The sequence below is a fragment of the Lagenorhynchus albirostris genome, chromosome 2, assembly GCF_949774975.1.
Source record: "Lagenorhynchus albirostris chromosome 2, mLagAlb1.1, whole genome shotgun sequence".
Lineage (NCBI taxonomy): Eukaryota > Metazoa > Chordata > Mammalia > Artiodactyla > Delphinidae > Lagenorhynchus > Lagenorhynchus albirostris.
Window position 1 is genome coordinate 185,667,872 of NC_083096.1, and position 17,226 is coordinate 185,685,097.

Below are 17,226 nucleotides of genomic sequence, written 5' to 3' on the forward strand. Positions count from 1 at the left end.
CAGCCAAAAATAAATAAATAAATAAACAAGTCAGGGACTTCCCTGGTGGTGCAGTGGTTAAGAATCTGCCTGCCAGTGCAAGGGACACGGGTTCGAGCCCTCGTCCAGGAAGCTCCCACATGCTGCGGAGCAACTAAGCCCATGTGCCACGACTACTGAGGCCCATGTGCCTAGAGCCCGTGCTCCACAACAAGAGAAGCCACCGCAGTGAGAAGCCCGCGCACCGCAACGAAGAGTAGCCCCCGCTCGCCACAACTAGAGAAAGCCCGCGCACGGCAACAAAGACCCAATGCAGCCAAAAATAAATTAATTAATTAATTTTTTAATAAAAACAGATCAGCCCTCTACCGGCATATTCACTTGCTCCTCAAGCCACACCTGAAGCCAACATCTATTTTGCAAGAGTGAAGATAAGGTTGAGGGCTGCACTGTCACCTTTTTGGCCCTGGCCACAGAGCAGCATGGGGGATGCCCATGAAGACCACGTGGACTCATCACACTGAGAGATGTCAATTCAGTGTTATCAGGGCAAAGACCCAATCAGGAGGCTGGATGTGGGGGTAGACGGGTCCACTCTTGGAAGTCCAGGGGTCAGAGGAGGCCCCTTTGTGCCAATTGCAGGCCCGGGGGCAGCCTTATAGCATTGGAAGGAGAACAGGGGAAGTTTATCCCCATTCTCCACACTAATTGGAGAGGAGAGACGTGTACATTCCCAGAGCCCGAATTTCCGAGGACACAGCAGAGCAGGGGCTCCTGAGACGCCCTGTCACTGTCCCTCCGGATCCATCTCCCCCAGCAGCTGGGAACTAAGCAGGGCAGGAGGCTGGAACGCCCCAGTTCACCTTCCAGAAAGACAGGCCTGCAGAGATTAGGGAACGGCAAAATCGACCCTTTCTAAACACAAATGGGGCGTGGTGAGCGATACATTTTTCTTCCACGTTAAGAATGAAAAAGAAGATGATTACATATGCAGCAGGAACGAGAGGACTGTGGACATTTTTATGCTGATACATGTGAAAACGTAAACAAGACGGGCAATTTCCTAGGGCGTCTGGGCAGCTTTCAGTCAGTAAAGTGGCCTGAGACGAGGTGGGCAGGGGCCGGGCTGATGAGGGCCAGCAGAGCTGCAAATGCCCTGAGCCCAGGCTGATCAGCAAGGCCCAGCCCTCATCCAGCCTTCTTGAGGCCCTTGGCCACCACTGGCTACATGAGGGCATCTGTACAAAAGCAGAAACGGGCCAGAGGGGATCTGAGTGACCTCACACATGGGCCTCCTCTCCGGCCCTTGGAAACAACACAGCAGATTCTACTCTCTGCTCACCACTTTTTTTTGCTCAATTCAATGCATTTTCAGCAAAAGCTATCATGTTGCCGAGGCCTGTGCTGATCTGTGCTGTGAGGAGGGCGGGAAGGGAGGGAGGGACCCACCGACAGCCCTGTAGGTCCCTCCACAGGGAAGACCCCCAGCTGGGACCTGCCCCGTGTCCCAGCCTCGTGGACCCCCCGAGCCTCAGTTTCTGCCCCTGCCTGCTGCCCAGCTCGTTGTCAGGCGTCCCTTTGGGCCCAACTGCTGTCCCCTGGTACTACTGGTTCCTGGCTCATCTATACTAGGGAGGGAAGGGAGCCAGGTCCCAGGCCAGGTCCTGTCCTGCGTGTCCTGGGAGCCTCGGGCACAGGGTCTGCCCCTTACGGCCCACAGCATGCTGTACTCTGACAGAGCTGCTGGGGGCCCGGAGAAGCCAGCCACCCTGAGCTCCGAGCTGCGCAGGCAGATCCCTGGCGGGGCCCTGGAGACAAGGACCTTCCTCTCCTGAGTCTGCAGGTGAGAAAACAGATGCCAGCCTCCTGCCCACTCTGCCCTGGGGACATGCCTGCAAACGCCCAGGGCATCTCTGTCCTCAGGGAGCAGAGAAGCAGGGATGTCTGGGCAGGAAAACAGTGGGGGCTGGGTGCCCACCTGTCCCCTCTGCCCCGGCCCCCTCACTGCAGATGCAAAGCAGGCAGTGAGTTGTATGAAGGCTCTCAGCGTGCACTGGGAGGGGGGCCTGGGGCACCCAGGCAGTCTCTCTCTGGTGTCCCCTCTGCTCTCCCTCCCCTCACAGGGCATGGGGTGCGCGTCGCCCCCCTCAGCTTCACCTACCGGGGATGGGGCACTGGAGCCCTGAGGCCACATAGCGGGCCGAGCCGTCCAGCCAGTGGCTGGAGGCAACTCCAGGTCCCGCAGGTGAGAAACGCAGCCCCACAGGGACCAACCTGAGCTTGACGACCCGCTTCTCAGAGCCCAGCTCCGCCAAGAGGGGAGCGCTGTGCCCCGAAAAGGCCCCCTTCCCCGGATGTCCGGCCGCCCCCCCAAACCGCCTGGTCCTCTGGGGTGTGAGCAAGGCTGGCCTGCGGGAAGAGAGGACCCTCGGCAGCCGGAGACGCAAAGGCAGCAGAGGGGGTGGTTCCTGGCCCCTGAGTACACCGTGAACGCCAAGGCCGCCGGGAGGGGCCGAGAATGAGCTGCCACCCCGAAGCCTCTCCTTTTCAAACAACCCACACAGTGATCACCCGCGTGTCCCCGTAACCTCCGTGCTCAGGGTCCGAGCGGCCCAACACCAGCTTCTTTCTCCCAGCCCAGATGGGCTGGGGGGATCACCTTGTCTGGAGGCAGGGGGTTCCCTGGAAGTTGCTGTTGTCGCTTCAGGCTGGTCCAACCTCCCCTGCTGGGCAGAACCATTTCCCACAGGTCCTGGAGCCCGGACCCCCGCCAGTGAGATGCCACCTGGGTGAAGTCACCTGTACGCCCCCTCTCCGAGTCGGGGGGGCTACAGGGATGCCGGGGGCGGCCAGCAGCCTGCTGGGCTCGGGCGGCAGGCGGGGTTTGGAGAGGGTGAAGGCCATGGAGGCTTCTGCGGACACACTTTGACAGTCTGAAGCCTCCAAGCAGGAAGCCCAGAAGCCAACACCGTCTGACATTGACTTTTCTTTTATTTGTGGTTGTGATATGATGTTTCCTGTAAAGGGATTTAAAGAAAACGTCCAGGAAATAACCACACAGCTGGTGACCTCCGGAAAGTGGCCCTTCAGACAGGGAAGTGTGTCCTAGCCGGGCCTGCGGGAGCTGGATGGAGGCCTCTCCCCTCCTTGCCCGCCCCATGCTCAGGGCCAGCCGCAGCTGGACCTCCCAACGTCGAGTGCCCGCTTGCTCACCCAACAGGAGACCCAGGGAACCACGTTTTTGTTGCACAGAAATGGTTTCTCCTTCCTTGTGGTCTCTGCCTCACCTTGCTGGCCCCTTGCAGGAAGCTGAGCCCTGGGGTTCAGTCTGTGTCCACAGTCCACAGCTGGGGAAGGGGGCGGGCCTCTGGACCCCAGCCAGGGTGGGGGGCGGGTGGGGCTGGGGGAAGATGCTCAGGTCTTCAGGGAGGGGATGTCAGGCAGAGGGAGTGACCTGGGGGTTCTAGGAAAGGGAAGGAGTCAGGGTGGAAGGGTGGGAGGTGGAGTTGGCAAGGTCAGCGGGGCCGGCAGGCCACGCGCTGGGTGGGCCTCTGAGTTGCAATGGTCAGACAGCTGGTGTCCCAGTGTCTGCACAGAGGGGCTTTCCTGGCCCCTGTGCCTTTGAAGTCCAGGGGTGGGCTTGCTTCAGGCAATGTTGGATCCAGACACTTGGTGCAAATACTCTGGCAGGTTTCTTTTTTTCCTTTTTTTAAAAAAAATTTTATATTTATTTATTTATTTGGCTGCGTTGGGTCTTAGTTGCGGCATGCGGGATCTTCCGTTGCGGTGCGTCGGTTTCTCTCTAGTTGTGGCTCGCAGGCTTAGTAGTTGCGGTGTGCAGGCTTAGTTGCCCCGTGGCACGTGGGATCTTAGTTTCCCGACCAGGGATCAAATCCGCGTGCCCTGCATCGGAAGGCGGATTCTTAACCACAGCACCACCAGGGAAGTCCTTCTGGCAGGTTTCTTGCCTCCCTCAGGGGATGGCTTCATTCTCAGACCAGCTCTTCCCCTGAGATACCTTTCGATCAGCAGCTGGACGTCTACTTCTGCCAGTAGAGCAACCACACTTTCCCGTAAGCTTCGGCAAAGGCCTTGAGGCCAAGGGGACGGTCTGACTGGCCAGGCCTGGGTGCTCCAGCAGCCCCTGGGTGAGGTGGGTGAGCCCACCCAAAGCCCCACAGCCTGAGAGCAGAGAATAGAGGCCCCCAAAGGGAAATGGAGGCGCTAGCACTGGGAGTCAGGACAAGCGTGGGGCAGGGAGGTGCCACCCGCCCGCGATGTGGTGTGGGGAGTGGGGGCACTGGGTTTGCCTTCAGCTCACTTGTTGGTCCCTCTCTGTCTGCTGCCCCTCCCCTGTCTTCACTCCAGCCTGGCTGTGCCCAGCACTGGCTTCCGTGTCTGCACAGTCGGGGCTCCATCCTCTGGTTTCCAGTGCAATTGCCTAGGAAGCTGGCTCCAGCCAGAAGGAGGGTCTCTGCGCAGTGAGGGAGCTACCCTGGTGGGTGGGCAGCAGCTTAAAGGTGGGCCATCTGGTCTTTGAGGTCTTGCCCACGTGCCCTTTCCGGTGGGAGGGAGGCCACTCATGCCACGCTCGGCTCCCTGGGGAAAGTGGGCACTGACCTTGACTTCCCCCTCACCTTCCCTAATGGGGCAGGAGCGACAGCAGCCCCAGATGCTCCTGCAAACCCCATTAGCTCCTACTTCTGGGCAGGGAGCTGTCGGGGGCTCTGGCTAGGGGATCTCAGGGCTGGTAGGTCCAGGATCTGAGATGGGCTGTCTCTATGGGGCCAGGGGAAGGGGCCCAGGATCCATCCACCTTCCTCAGAGGCTGTGGCTGGTGGCAGAGGGAGCTCCAGCCCCTCCACAGAGCTAAGCCCTGGGACTGGGCCTTCGGAGGACAACAGACGGCGACCCCGCTGGCCACTGGCAGGGGCAGCTGCAGAGGTGGGTATGGGGCCTGATGTGGGGTGAAGGGTGGGGGTCCCCCGTGATCTCTGGGGACAGTTTGCTTCACCAGCCCAGAACCCTCAGCTGGGAAGCAGAGCTTTCTCACATCTGCCCTCCCCAATCCTGCGGCAGCTCAGCAGATCCTGCACAGGGACACGTAGGGCACAGCCCTCCCCCTCCCCTCCCCTGCTCTTTGCCCAAAGATGCCCTGCACAGAGAAAATGCCCAGGTGGGGGAGCAGCAAAGCTGGCAACGCCATGCCTGGCCCTTCCTCCTAGCCAGGAGCTGCCAGACCAGGAAGAGCTCAGCCTGGTGAGCCCCCAGCCCCAGAACAGGCTAAGGGCATGGGTATCAGGCTCCGCAGGGAGGCCTCAGGCTGGATCTAACTGGATTCTCTCCCCTACCCGCCACCAGCTGCAAAAGCTCTGAACAGTCCCGTTTCTGCCCAGCTCCTCTCTGGAGTGGGCAGGTGGAATGGTCACCTGGCTGCTCTCTGGCCCAGAAGACCTGGCAGTGGAGACCTGGGCCACCGTAGAGCATGGTATCCTCTGACCACTGTCCCATCCCTACCCCTCGGGCAGAGCGGCCGCAGCGACCTCAGCTTCCCCGGGAAACCGGTGTGAGAAAGCTGGTCGAGGCCCCAGGGAGCTCGGGGTGAGGACGCGGGGGTCCCTGGATCACTGTCACTTTCTGCCCCCTGAGTCCCCCACAAAGCTGGGCAGGAGTCTGAGCCCAGGGCCCTCCCTGCCGGGGGAGGGGGTAGAAGGCAGGGGTAGGGCCAGGGGTGCCTCTCTCCAAACCTTCGCCCCCAGGCCTCCCCCACTAGGTGCAGCGGCCTGGGGAGACCCTGCTCGGGGTCTCAGGGAGCTGCAGAGGCCTGGTGTTGGGGGCAGGGTCTTCTGGCCGGTGTGCTGGGTCTCGGTAGGGGGCCGCTGACCCTTGGCTTCAGGCTCTGGTAGAGGGCTTGCGATCTGGTGCTGACCTGGAATTTGGGGGGATGACCAGGAAATAGTGAGGCAGGGGTGGAGGTGGGGTGCTTCTTGGATGGGTGTATGGGGACCAAGGACTCAGTGAGTGTTGCAGCCCACCTAGTCCCTCCTCTCTCTCCCCCAGATGAGAACAGCACCTGGAAGTGGCTGCCGGGAAACTACAGTCCACAGGACAGTTGCCAGGGACCCCTCCTCGCCTCCCTGCCCAGGGCTCAGAGGTGTGCTCCCTGCACATGGTGTGCTACTTCACATCCAGTCATGTCAGGCAGGCCTGGCTGCGTGTCCCCCGGCCCTGGAGAGGTGTCTTGAGCACGGGACGGTTAGGCTGGAGGGATGGAAGGCCTACGGTCTCAGACCTCCTGGACACCGGAGTGGGAGAAGGTATGTGTCCCTCCTTCCCCGGGTAGTGATGCCCACCCGCTGCACCAGGTGGGCTTGTGGCGGGGCTGTTCCCTTTGTCCAGCCTTGGCCCTCTTCCCGGGCGATCCGGAGGGCTGCCCCAGGGCCATATCTGCGGGGAGGCGGGGGAAGGATTAATTAGAGCCGAGAGTGGTCCACACTGTAGCTGCCTCTTTGGTGCGGAGTGAATAGTTTTCAGCAGAGGAAGTCTCATCTCTCTGGCGCCCCTCCCAGGTCGGCGCTGTCCACTTCTAAATGAGCAGAAGCCCTGAGGGCGGAGGAGTTTCCGTCCTCACCCCCTCCAGGTCACGGCAGATGGTACCCTTTCTTTGCCGGTCCCCACCGCGGGTGTGGGATGGGGCGGCGTGGAGCCGCGCGCGCTCGCTCCAGGCCGCTGCTCCCCACCATCTGGAGGCACGGCATCCTTGCCAGGTGTGGCCAAGGAGAGTCGCGAAGCTGCCCCCGGGTGCCACGACTCGAGACCCCAGCCCGCCGCGGACCACTGGAAAGCCCGGAAAAAGCCTGGCAGGGGAGGGGAAAAGTCAGGCCTCCGAAGGGCGCTCACACGGCGAGAGGCCGAGGGGCACAGCCGCCGCGGCGGCGCCGGACCCCTACCGACCCGCGCGGCCGCCCCCTCTCCTTCGAGATCCGCCCTCCGGGGGGGCCGCGGCCCGGCGAGGGTTAAGGGGGGCGGGGCGGGGTGGCCCCGCCTCCGCCGCCGCGCCGGGTCCGAGCGCGCACGGGGCGCGGGGGCGGGTCGGAGCGGGCGGCGGCGGAGGGCGCGGCGAGCCGGGCGAGCGCGGGGAGCGGCGGCGCGGCCGGCGTGACCCACTGCCCGCGCCCGTGCGCCCCCGAGCCCGCGCCCCGCCGCCGCCCGGCCCAGCCGCAGGATGCGCGCTCCACTGCTGCTGCTGCTGCTGGCCGCCTGCGCGCCGCCGCCCTGCGCCGCGGCCGCCCCGACGCCGCCGGGCTGGGAGCCGTCGGCAGACGCGCCCTGGTGCCCCTACAAGGTGCTGCCCGAGGGCCCCGAGGCGGGCGGCGGGCGCCTGTGCTTCCGCAGCCCGGCGCGCGGCTTCCGCTGCCAGGCGCCCGCCTGCGCGGCGCACGCCTCGGCCGGCCGCTCGCTGCGCGCCAGCGTCCTGCGCAACCGCAGCGTGCTACTGCAGTGGCGCCTGGCGCCGGCCGAGGCGCGCCGCGTGCGCGCCTTCGCGCTCAACTGCTCGTGGCGCGGCGCCTACACGCGCTTCCCGTGCGAGCGCGTGCTGCTCGGCGCCTCCTGCCGCGACTACCTGCTGCCCGACGTGCACGACGGCGTGCGCTACCGCCTGTGCTTGCAGTCGCTGCCGCTGCGCGCCGAGCCCGCCGTCGCCTCGGAGCCCGCCGTCGTCCCGGAGCCTGCCGCGTCCGCCGAGTGCGTGGAGTTCGCCGCCGAGCCGGCCGGCATGCGGGAGATCGTTGTGGCCATGACGGCGGTGGGCGGCTCCATCTGCGTCATGCTTGTGGTTATCTGCCTACTCGTGGCCTACATCACGGAGAACCTCATGCACCCGGCCTTCGGGCGCCCGGGCCTGCGCCGGCAGCCCTGAAGTGCGAGGCGCCCGCCAGACCGGGCTCTGCCTGCCCGACTAGGGTGCGGGAGGCCCCAGGCCCTTGGCCCGCTCTCCCCTCCCCGCTCTCGCTCCATCCTGAGGATCTCCACGCAGGGCCTGCTGGAGATAGATGGGGCACCGGCCGGCCCTTCCCAGAGCCTTGGAATCACCGCACGACCTTTCCAGCTGAGCAGCCGCCTCCCAAACTCCAGCTCGGGACTGGCCCTTGGGCCTGAGCGGAGATGCCAGCCGCGTGCAGGGCTCTCCCGGCTCTCCAGAGCCCTTGGGGGGAACCGTCAGAGCACAGAGACCCTCTTCGCAAGAGCCACTGGCACCCCCGGGCCGTCACCCTGCGCCTCCAGCCTGTGACGAGTTGGAAAAAACCAGGCTGTCGTTATGGCTTGGTCACTGTGTGCTTTTCCGACTCAAGGGGGCCACTTGGAACCTGTCCTCTCCCCGCCCCACCCCAATGGGCTTAGGTAGTTCGTGCCTTAGTATCTCGGGCCCACTGCGGGAGCCAGCCACCCTTCCAGTGCTGTCCAAGAGGGTCTGTGGCCCCGATGCTGGCAGCTTGTGCGTGCTTCTGGCCAGAGCCCCCTGGGGACCCTCCCTTCAAGCTTTGCAGGAGCATCCAGTTTGGGTAAGAAGCGTCCTGCGGTGTTTCCCTGTGTGGACATTTGACAAGTTGGGAGCCGTGACTTAGCTCGGCAGGCGACCCGGCGTCCAGCTGTTGTTTCCGGGGGTGAGTGTCCCCTGACCTCGGGGGGAGCTGGCAGTTCACCAGGGCTGGGCTCCCTCCCCTTCCTTTTGTGTGTCTGGTGAGGACTTTCCATGGGGACTGGGGGTCTGAAAGAGCAATGCCGTATGCAGAGGGTGAAGGTTAGATGCCAACTTGCCCAGCTGGACCTTCCACTGTGATCTGGACCCCAAGCCTCAACCACGGCATGACGGACAGCACCACGCCACCCCATCCCCGAGCCAGTGGCCAGCTGCCCCGGATCTGGCTGGGTGCTGCCCCCTGCCCTCCTACCCGCTCGCCGTGGACTGAAGGCTGGCCTTGCCCCTCTCCGGGCAGACCTGAGCACCTTGGCCGAGGTTCCCTCCTGTGCCAGCCCCCTGACGATGCTGGGCGCTGGGAGGGGCGAAGCATGGCTCGCCCGGCTCTGCGTGAGCCCCCGACTGTGGCTGTCCTGGACCCGACACATCTGGAGTCACTGTGGCGAACTCCCCCTCCCCCAGCAGCCACCAGCGACCCTCACACCAGCAGCCTGGCTGGTGCCCCTGCAGCGCCCACTCCCTACCTCTCTGTCTTTGCTCTGCCCGCCCCTGGCGTGGCACTGGTGAGGCGTGAGCCTGGCGCCAGTGTCTAAATGTCCATCATTCTTAGACCCAAACCACTGTCTTGTGTACTTATTTGGGAGGGGGGAGAGAAGGGTGAGGGGGAGAGTTGAGCCCCTTTTTCCCAGCTCCTCAGGCGTCAGCCCAGTGGTTGGCCCTGGACCCTTTGCAGGTCACGTGGGGTTAGCCCAGGCCGGGAGCACAGGCACCCTGCCCTTGTGGCTTGTGGCAGAGGGACAGGCAGGGTGTATCTCAGCTGGCCTGTCCACCCTCAGAGCTTGGACAAGCATCTTCTCCGGGGCCTGCTCCGTGGGGCGGGGCTGGGGAGTGGCACCTGCCGCAGTTGGAAACAGCCCCGCCTCAGGAATGACCCGCTTGAGCTGTGACAGGCAGCAGTGAGGTGGCTCCAGAGGGCCCCCTCCCCGGCCCGGGCATCCCCACGCGGTGCTAGAGCTGGGCGGGTGGGGGCCCGAGGACGGACCTGGGGCCCCTGTGTGTGGCGCATACTGTGTCACCCCCTGCATTCCCTACTGGGCCTCCCCCACCTGGGCTAGGCTGTCCTTGAGACGCTGCAGCCGGCTGTGACCCTGAGGGGCAAACAGCTGGGGGTGGGCCATGCTCTGAGGAGTGACTCATCCCCCCTCCCGCCAAGGGGGCGGGGTGCAGTGAAGTGTCTAGACAGCCAGCAGGAGTGGAAGGGGTTCCAATCCCTCCAGCCTGGCCCCCTGGGGGACCTTTTCCTCTTGCAGCTCTAGGCCACCCGTGACAGGCGCTCAGGTGTCTTCCGCAAGGGTGGGGCTGGCAGCCCTGGCCCCAGGCCCTGGTGCCCCGCTGCCCATCCTCTAGCTCCTGCGTGCAGCTGAGTTCACAACCGGCCACCGTGAAGTTCTTGGAGGCCTGCCCTGGGCCCTTCCCCCAGCCGTGCACCTGATTTGGGGCCCTGTCTGTGGCCCTGACTGGGCTCACGCCGGCTAGAGCCACAGGCCTGTCCTACCCGCCGATTCCCGAGGCTGGTCAGCACTGACCCGCAGCCCTCTGCTCCAGAGATGCCTCTTCAGGGCTCCCTTCAAGGGCTTCTTGGAGGCCCAGGGTCCAGCCCAGCAGAGTCCAGTGGGGGAGCCCTGGCCTGGAGACGGCATGGAGCTGGTGTCCACGAGGAGCACTTCTGCTCCTGAACCGTTGCCACCCCTGAAAACTGCTTCCCCAGGTGGCCCTTCCATTCTGGGGGCACCGGGACACCCAGGCTCCTCCCCTACGAGCCCCCAGTCCTCCATCCCCACCACGTCCTGGAGGAGGCCCCCCCCACCCCCGGTTGCTCTCTCTCTGACTCGTGGCTGGCGGGTAGACGTGCGGCTTCCCTGTGCCCTGGAGGTGGGGGTCCGGATGCCTTGTCCCTCAGTCAAGACTTCGTCTTTCTCGTGGTGCCTGAAGGCAACTTCCTTAAGCTTGTGATTTTCTGACGTGGAGTAGAAAGAACTGCTCTGATTCTAAAACACTGAAGGGTTGCCTGGGCTGTCAGCCTGGCCCTGCCTTTCAAGAGCCGTGCACCCTTTCAATGCCTCAGTCTCCTTGTCTGTGAAGTGGAAACAGTCATAGGACCTAACTCAGAGGCTTGTGTGGAGGCTTATGTGAGATCAGCCAGGCGGAGAAGCGTAAGTGGTCCGTGCTTGGTCCTGTCTGTGCCACGACTTGATGCGCATCCAGGCCGAGACAACCCCTGCCCACGGCTGCATCCCTAGCCTGACCCTGCTCAGAATCCTGAGGTCCTTGAAATTCCACCACCAAGCACACTCCCTGCTCACTCCCCAAAGCTGACCCACAGCTTGTGTTCCTCACTCAGCCAGCAGGAGGGATTCACGGTCAGGTCATTCTGTGGATGCATGCCCAATGCCCTGTGTGGCAGGCTCTGGGGGCCCAGCAGTGACACCGGAGGTAAGATGCGGGCCGGCCGGCCTGCTCAGGCCCCTCCCCATGGCCCCCAGGGCAGCTGCTAACTCCCCGGGTCCCCCGGACATTCAGGCCTCCGGCCTCCGAGGAGAAGCTGGTTTCATCAGCACTGGCTCGTGAGGACCTCACACTCCCAGGGGCTGCTAAGCCAGGGGATGGGGGCGGACACACAAACGCGCAGGCAGCATGAGGTGCAATGGAGGAAACATTTCTCCACTGCGGCAGGGCTGTGGGGCTGGCGTTTCCCTGGTGATCTCAGGATTGGGGGACTGGGCTGTTGGAGCTGGTCTACAGGGACAGCCAGGGAGCTGCTGGAGACCCTGGCCCGGGGGATGGGCAGTTTGGCCCCTTCAGCCTGAGTCTAGAGAGTCCTGGGTCCCTGACACCCAGAGCCTCCTCCAGCCGCATCTCTTTGGGGACTGGAAGCGTGACCCCAGCAAGCGCCGGCCAAGAGGGGAGGAAGCGTCCACGTCCCAGGGTGGGGTCAGGCTGCACCTTCTGAAGTCAGGAGCCCAAGGGCCACACACACACTGCCTCTTTCTTTCAAGGTCCCCCCAGATATCCCCCCTCCTTTAGAGATCTGTTATTTCATTTCTATGCTGTATCGGCTGTCTTTTCAAACTTTCATTTTTTCTAATGACCTCAGTAAAATGTTCCCTCCATTTCTGATGCAGGGTGTTCTTTCATAACTTTCGTTTTCCTAACTCTGTTTAGCTTATGATGAAATATTCAGTTAAAATGTCTACTTATTTTGGGGGCATGCCTTTCTGGCTTGTCTTCTCTACCTATAGGGATGTCAGCACGCTTCTTTTTTTCTTATGGAGAGTCTGGGTGGGAGTCACTCGCTGCTCTGTCCCCTTGGCCACATGTAACGAAGCTGGGTTTCCCTCGCTCTTAGGTGGGGAGTGGGTGGGCTGGGATAGCGTTCAGAACTTCCCAGCTCTGCTGTTAACCACTGCGTTGATTACGTGGCCTCACACATCTGGGATCTGCCTTTCCTTCCCCTCCCCCACTTTTATCTGGACTGTCTCCTTCCTTTGTCCCACGTGTCTCTGTCCTGCTCAATTTGGATCCCAGCGCGACAGATTCTCCCCATGCCGTTCCCTTCTTCCCTCATGGCAACCACTCTGATGCTGTGCTGCTGGGCTTGTTTTTAATTTTTACTCAACACCGTGTCTTTGAGATTTAGCCATGTTGCAGAATGCACAGATTTTTAATTGTTTCTGTTCATTGCATGCAATTTCTAGTGTGTGTCCACCAGGCTGACTTGTCCTCAGCCCTGAGGGTACACGGGTAACTGCAATGCTAATCACAGTGTCGCCATGAAAATGCCCATCCACATTCCTCAGGGACCCCTGTGAGGATTTCTCTAGGTGAGGGGCAATGGATCTTAGGGGTGTGTGTACCTAACCACCAATATTATCAGTTTGTCCTTAACGGCCAAAGCAGTCAGCACTCCCGCCAGCAGGGCAGGTAGGTTTCTACTTCCGCAACTTCTCACAAACACTGTGTATTGTTCAGTTTCGTAGCCTTTGCCCATCTGTTGGCTGTGTAGCAGTAACTGGATGTGATTTTAATTTGCTTTCTTCTGATCACTGGAGAGGCTGTACACCACTTACTATTCCTAGTAGCCATTTGAATTTCCCTGCTGAATAACTGCTTATTCATAATTTTTGTACATTTTCCCATTGCTGTGGCTTTTTCCTCTTGATTTTCAAGAGGTCCACAAATAGTGCTGTCCAACAGGACTTTCTGAAATTAGGAAAATGTTATCTGTGCTGTATTAGTTTCCTGGGGCTGCTATAACAAAACCACAAACTGGGTGTCTTAGAACAACAGAAATTTATTCTCTCATGGTTCTGGAGGCTGGAGGTCCGAAATCAAGGTGTTGCCAGGGGTGGCTCCTTCTGGAGGCTCTGAGGGAACGTTTCACGCCTGTTTCACGCCTCTCTCCAGTGTCTGGTGTGGCCGGCAATCTTTGGGGCTCCCTGGCTAGTGGACACATCACTCCAACTTCCAAGGACGCCCCTGTTATGGCCTCCTCCTGTCTGTCTGTCTCCTCTGAGCCTCTGTGTCTGAATTTCCATCTCCTTTCTCTTATAAAGACACCACTCACTGTATTATTGCCCACTCTAATCCATTATAATTTTAAAGTATTTTATTTAGTTATCTATTTATTTGGTTACACCAGGTCTTAGTTGTGGCTCACCAGCTCCTTAGTTGTGGCATGTGAACTCTTAGTTGCGGCATGCATGTGGGATCTAGTTCCCTGACCAGGGATCAAACCCGGGCCCCCTGCATTGGGAGCACGGAGTCCTAACCACTGCACCACCAGGGAAGTCCCCTAATCCATTATAACTTAATTTTATTCCATCTGCAAAGACCCCTATTTTCAAATAAGGGCACATCCACAGGTCCCAGGGGTTAGGGTATCAACATATTCTTTTGAGGAACACGATTCACAGTAGTCACAAGTCTAGTCAGTATCTACTAGTCATTGTGGCTATTTGGGGACTTGAAATGTGACTAGTATAACCAAGAAACCACATCTTAAGTTTTAATTAATTTAAACGTAAGTTCAAATAGCCGTATATACTTAGTGGGGCTGTACTGAACAGCACACTTCTAGATACATACCTTTGACTATTTATTTTTTAATTAATTAATTTATGGCTGCGCTGGGTCTTCATTGCTGTGCACGGGCTTTCTCTAGTTGCGGCTAGTGGGGGCTACTCTTCATTGTGGTGTGTGGGCTTCTCGTTGCAGTGGCTTCTCTTGCTGTGGAGCACGGGTTCTAGGCACGTGGGCTCAGTAGTTGTGGCGCACAGGCTCTAGAGTGCGGGCTCAGTAGTTGTGGCGCACAGGCTTAGTTGACCCGCAGCATATGGGATCTTCCCAGACTGGGACTCAAATCCATGTCCCCTGCACTGGCAGGCGGATTCTTAATCACTGCGCCACCAGGGAAGCCCCCCTTTGACTGTCTAGATGTTGCAAGTATTTTCTCCTATACTGTGAACATTGTTAACAGTGTCCCTTGTTGAAAACAAATCCTTAAATTTGATGACATCATCAGACCTATCTTTTTTTCCCTATATGTTGTATGCATTTTTTTTTGGTCTTAAGCAATCCTTGCACACCCAGATAATACATAAATATTCCCCATGAGAATATTTTTTTCGACTGGCTTTATGACTTTACTTTTCATATTTAATTGTCTAGAGGTCACATTGTATATGGTGTGAGGTAGGGATTCAACTTTTTATATCAGCACACTGAGCCGATTTCCCCAATCCAGTCTGCAGAAACAACCCATCCTTTTCCAGGTGCGTGGGTTTATTTCTGGGCTATTGTATTCTATTGGTCTGTTTGTCTTTTCGTACAGTGGTACCATATTATCTTTATTATTATAACCTTAACATCTGTAGGGTGAGTTTCTACATTGCACTCTCTTTAAATTTATATGTATATTAAAAATATTTATTTATGTATTTATTTATTTAGGCTGCACCAGGTCTTAGTTGCAGTATGCAGGATCTTCGTTGTGGCATGCGGGATCTTTTTTTTTAGTTGTGGCATGCGGACCCCTTGGTTGCGGCATGCAGGATCTAGTTCCCTGACCAGGGATTGAACCTGGGCCCCCTGCATTAGGAGCACAGAGTCTTACCCACTGGACCACCAGGGAAGTCCCACATTTCACTCCTTTAAAATGGACTTAGTGAGACTTCTGATTCCAGCCAAGATGAAGTAACAGGGACCAGAATTACCCTTTCACCTGAAACAACTAAAAAATCATACAAAATATGTGAAACAACAGTCCCAAATACATTGGCTGTAATGCAATGAAGGGCCATGACCTCTGAGAGAAAGGAAAGAAACGAATTGAGTCCTGTGGCTGCTCCAGCTTACTGTCTGGAGGATTTTCAGGATGCAGAGCGAGGAGGAGGGACTCAGGCAGAGCCCAGTATTGTCCTGAGTTAAGTGGATGGATCTGGGAGGCCAGGGAGGCCAAGATGGCTGGAGTTTGGGGGGCAGAACACAGAATAAGAAAGAGGATGTGAAGATCTATAGCTTAGGACTGACTAGTGTGTGTGTGAGGGAATCACCAGGCCAAGAAAGGAGCCAACAAACAGGATTAGAGGCAAGACTCCTCAGAGTTCAAGCAGGGCCAGGAGCAGTGTCTCTGACAACCAGCCAGAGTGCAAACCCACCCCCGGGGCACCAATTACACATGTATCAGCTGCTGGAGGTTGCCCCACAACCTGGTGCTCTGTTTATTTTTTCTTTCATTTTGTTTCGCTTTTCTGTTTCATTTATACTTTTTATTTATATGTCTTCAATTTCACTAACCTTCTCTTCTTCAACGTCTAATCTACCATTAAACCCATCCAGTATATTTTTCATATCAGATATTTTAGTGCAATGTATAAGAGAACAAGTTGGTAAATTGTACTTTATCAAACTTAAGAACTTTTGTCTTTCGAAAGACATTGATGGGAGAACAAGACGAACCACAGGGAGAAAATATCTACATATCACATATCTGGAATATATATACATAAACTTAATAACAACACAATGATAAATGCACAAATGATTTGGACATCTCAGCAAAGAAGACATAGTGACGGCAAATAAGCACCCGAAATTATGCTCCATTTCATTAGTCACTAGGTAAATACACACACTGAGATACCATGAGGTACCTCGTCTAAAAATGTCTAAAACTGAAAAGACTAATCACATCAAATGCTGGCAAGGATGTGGAGAACCTGGAACACTGCTCATGGGAATGTAAAATAGTGCATCTACGGGACTTCCTTGGCAGTAAGACTCCATGCTTCCAATGCAAGGGGCGCAGGTTCGATCCCTGGTCGGGGAACTAAGATCCCACGTGTGGCGTGGCACAGCCAAGAAAATATGAAGGAAAAAAATAGTACATCGCTTTGTAAACAGTTTAGCAGCAGTCTCTTAAAAAGTTAAACGTACATCTAAACTTATGATCCAATCATCCTACACCCAAGCATTAAGCCAAGAGAAATGAAACAATACGTCCATACAAAGACTCATTCGTGGGGACTTCCCTGGTGGCGCAGTGGTTAAGAATACCCCTGCCAATGCAGGGGACATGGGTTCAAGCCCTGGTCCGGGAAGATCCCACATGCTGTGAAGCAACTAAGCGCGTATGCCACAACTACTGAGCCTGCACTCTAGAGCCCGAGAGCCACAAGTACTGAGCCCGTGAGCCATAACTACTGAAGCCTGCATGCCTAGAACCCGTGCTCCGCAACAAAAGAAGCCACCGCAACGAGAAGCCTGTGCACCACAACGAAAAGTAGCCCCCGCTCGCCACAACTAGGGAAAGCCCACGCACAGCAATGAAGACCCAACGCAGCCAAAAAAAAAAAAACAGACTCATTCATGCATGTTCACAGCAGCCTTATTTGTAATAGCTAGAAGCTGGAAACAACCCAAATGTCTATCAACAGGTTAATGGATAAACAAAATGGGGTATATCCATATAATGGCATACTTCTCAGCAACAGAAATGAACTATTTATACATGCAACATTATGGGTGAATCTCAAAATGATTATGCTGAGTGACAGAAACAAGACCCCCCCGAACCCCCCAAAAAAGTACTCTATGATTCCATTTATATAAAATTCTGAAAATTACAAACTATACAACAGGAAGCAGCTCAGTGGTCACCCGGTGAGATGGGGGGTCAGGTGGAGGGGAGTGCAGGAAGGAATTACAAAGGGGTATGAAGAAACTTTTGAAGGTGATAAATACTATCTTGTTGCTATTTTTTTTAAATAAATTTAATTAATTACTTTATTTATTTTTGGCTGCGTTGGGTCTTTGTTGCTGCACGCGGTCTTTCTCTAGCTGCGGGGAGCGGGGGCTGCTCTTCGTTGCGGTGCGCAGGCTTCTCATAGCGGTGGCTTCTCTTGTTGTGGAGCACGGGCTTTAGGCACCTGGGCTTCAGTAGTTATGGCGCGTGAGCTCAGTATAAGGAACGGCACCAAGAAACGGAG

The 17,226-nt window shown here is 57.6% G+C and overlaps 1 protein-coding gene, 1 long non-coding RNA gene and 1 other non-coding gene across 5 annotated transcripts; 1 reads left to right on the forward strand and 2 right to left on the reverse strand.

Moving 5' to 3' along the window:
- Positions 1-2,477: 2,477 nt before the first annotated feature.
- On the reverse strand, positions 2,478-6,961 carry LOC132515333 (uncharacterized). 3 transcript variants are annotated; one of them, XR_009539141.1, is made up of 4 exons: positions 6,658-6,961; positions 6,333-6,426; positions 3,998-5,908; positions 2,478-3,882 (listed from the first exon to the last, which is right to left on the reverse strand). It is a non-coding gene; the product is annotated as an uncharacterized LOC132515333 (long non-coding RNA). The 3 variants fall into 3 exon arrangements; XR_009539140.1 differs by having other exon boundaries at positions 3,998-4,474; positions 5,727-5,908; positions 6,333-6,961; XR_009539139.1 differs by having other exon boundaries at positions 3,998-4,578; positions 5,727-5,908; positions 6,333-6,961.
- A 243-nt stretch (positions 6,962-7,204) lies between these two features.
- FNDC10 (fibronectin type III domain containing 10) lies at positions 7,205-9,289 on the forward strand. The gene has a single exon (XM_060141717.1). The coding sequence runs from the start codon at positions 7,205-7,207 to the stop codon at positions 7,898-7,900; it is 696 nt and encodes a 231-aa protein (XP_059997700.1). The 3' UTR covers positions 7,901-9,289.
- Positions 9,290-14,797: 5,508 nt separating this feature from the next.
- TRNAR-CCU (transfer RNA arginine (anticodon CCU)) lies at positions 14,798-14,870 on the reverse strand. Its single transcript has one exon. It is a non-coding gene; the product is annotated as a tRNA-Arg (tRNA).
- Between the last annotated feature and the right edge of the window lie 2,356 nt (positions 14,871-17,226).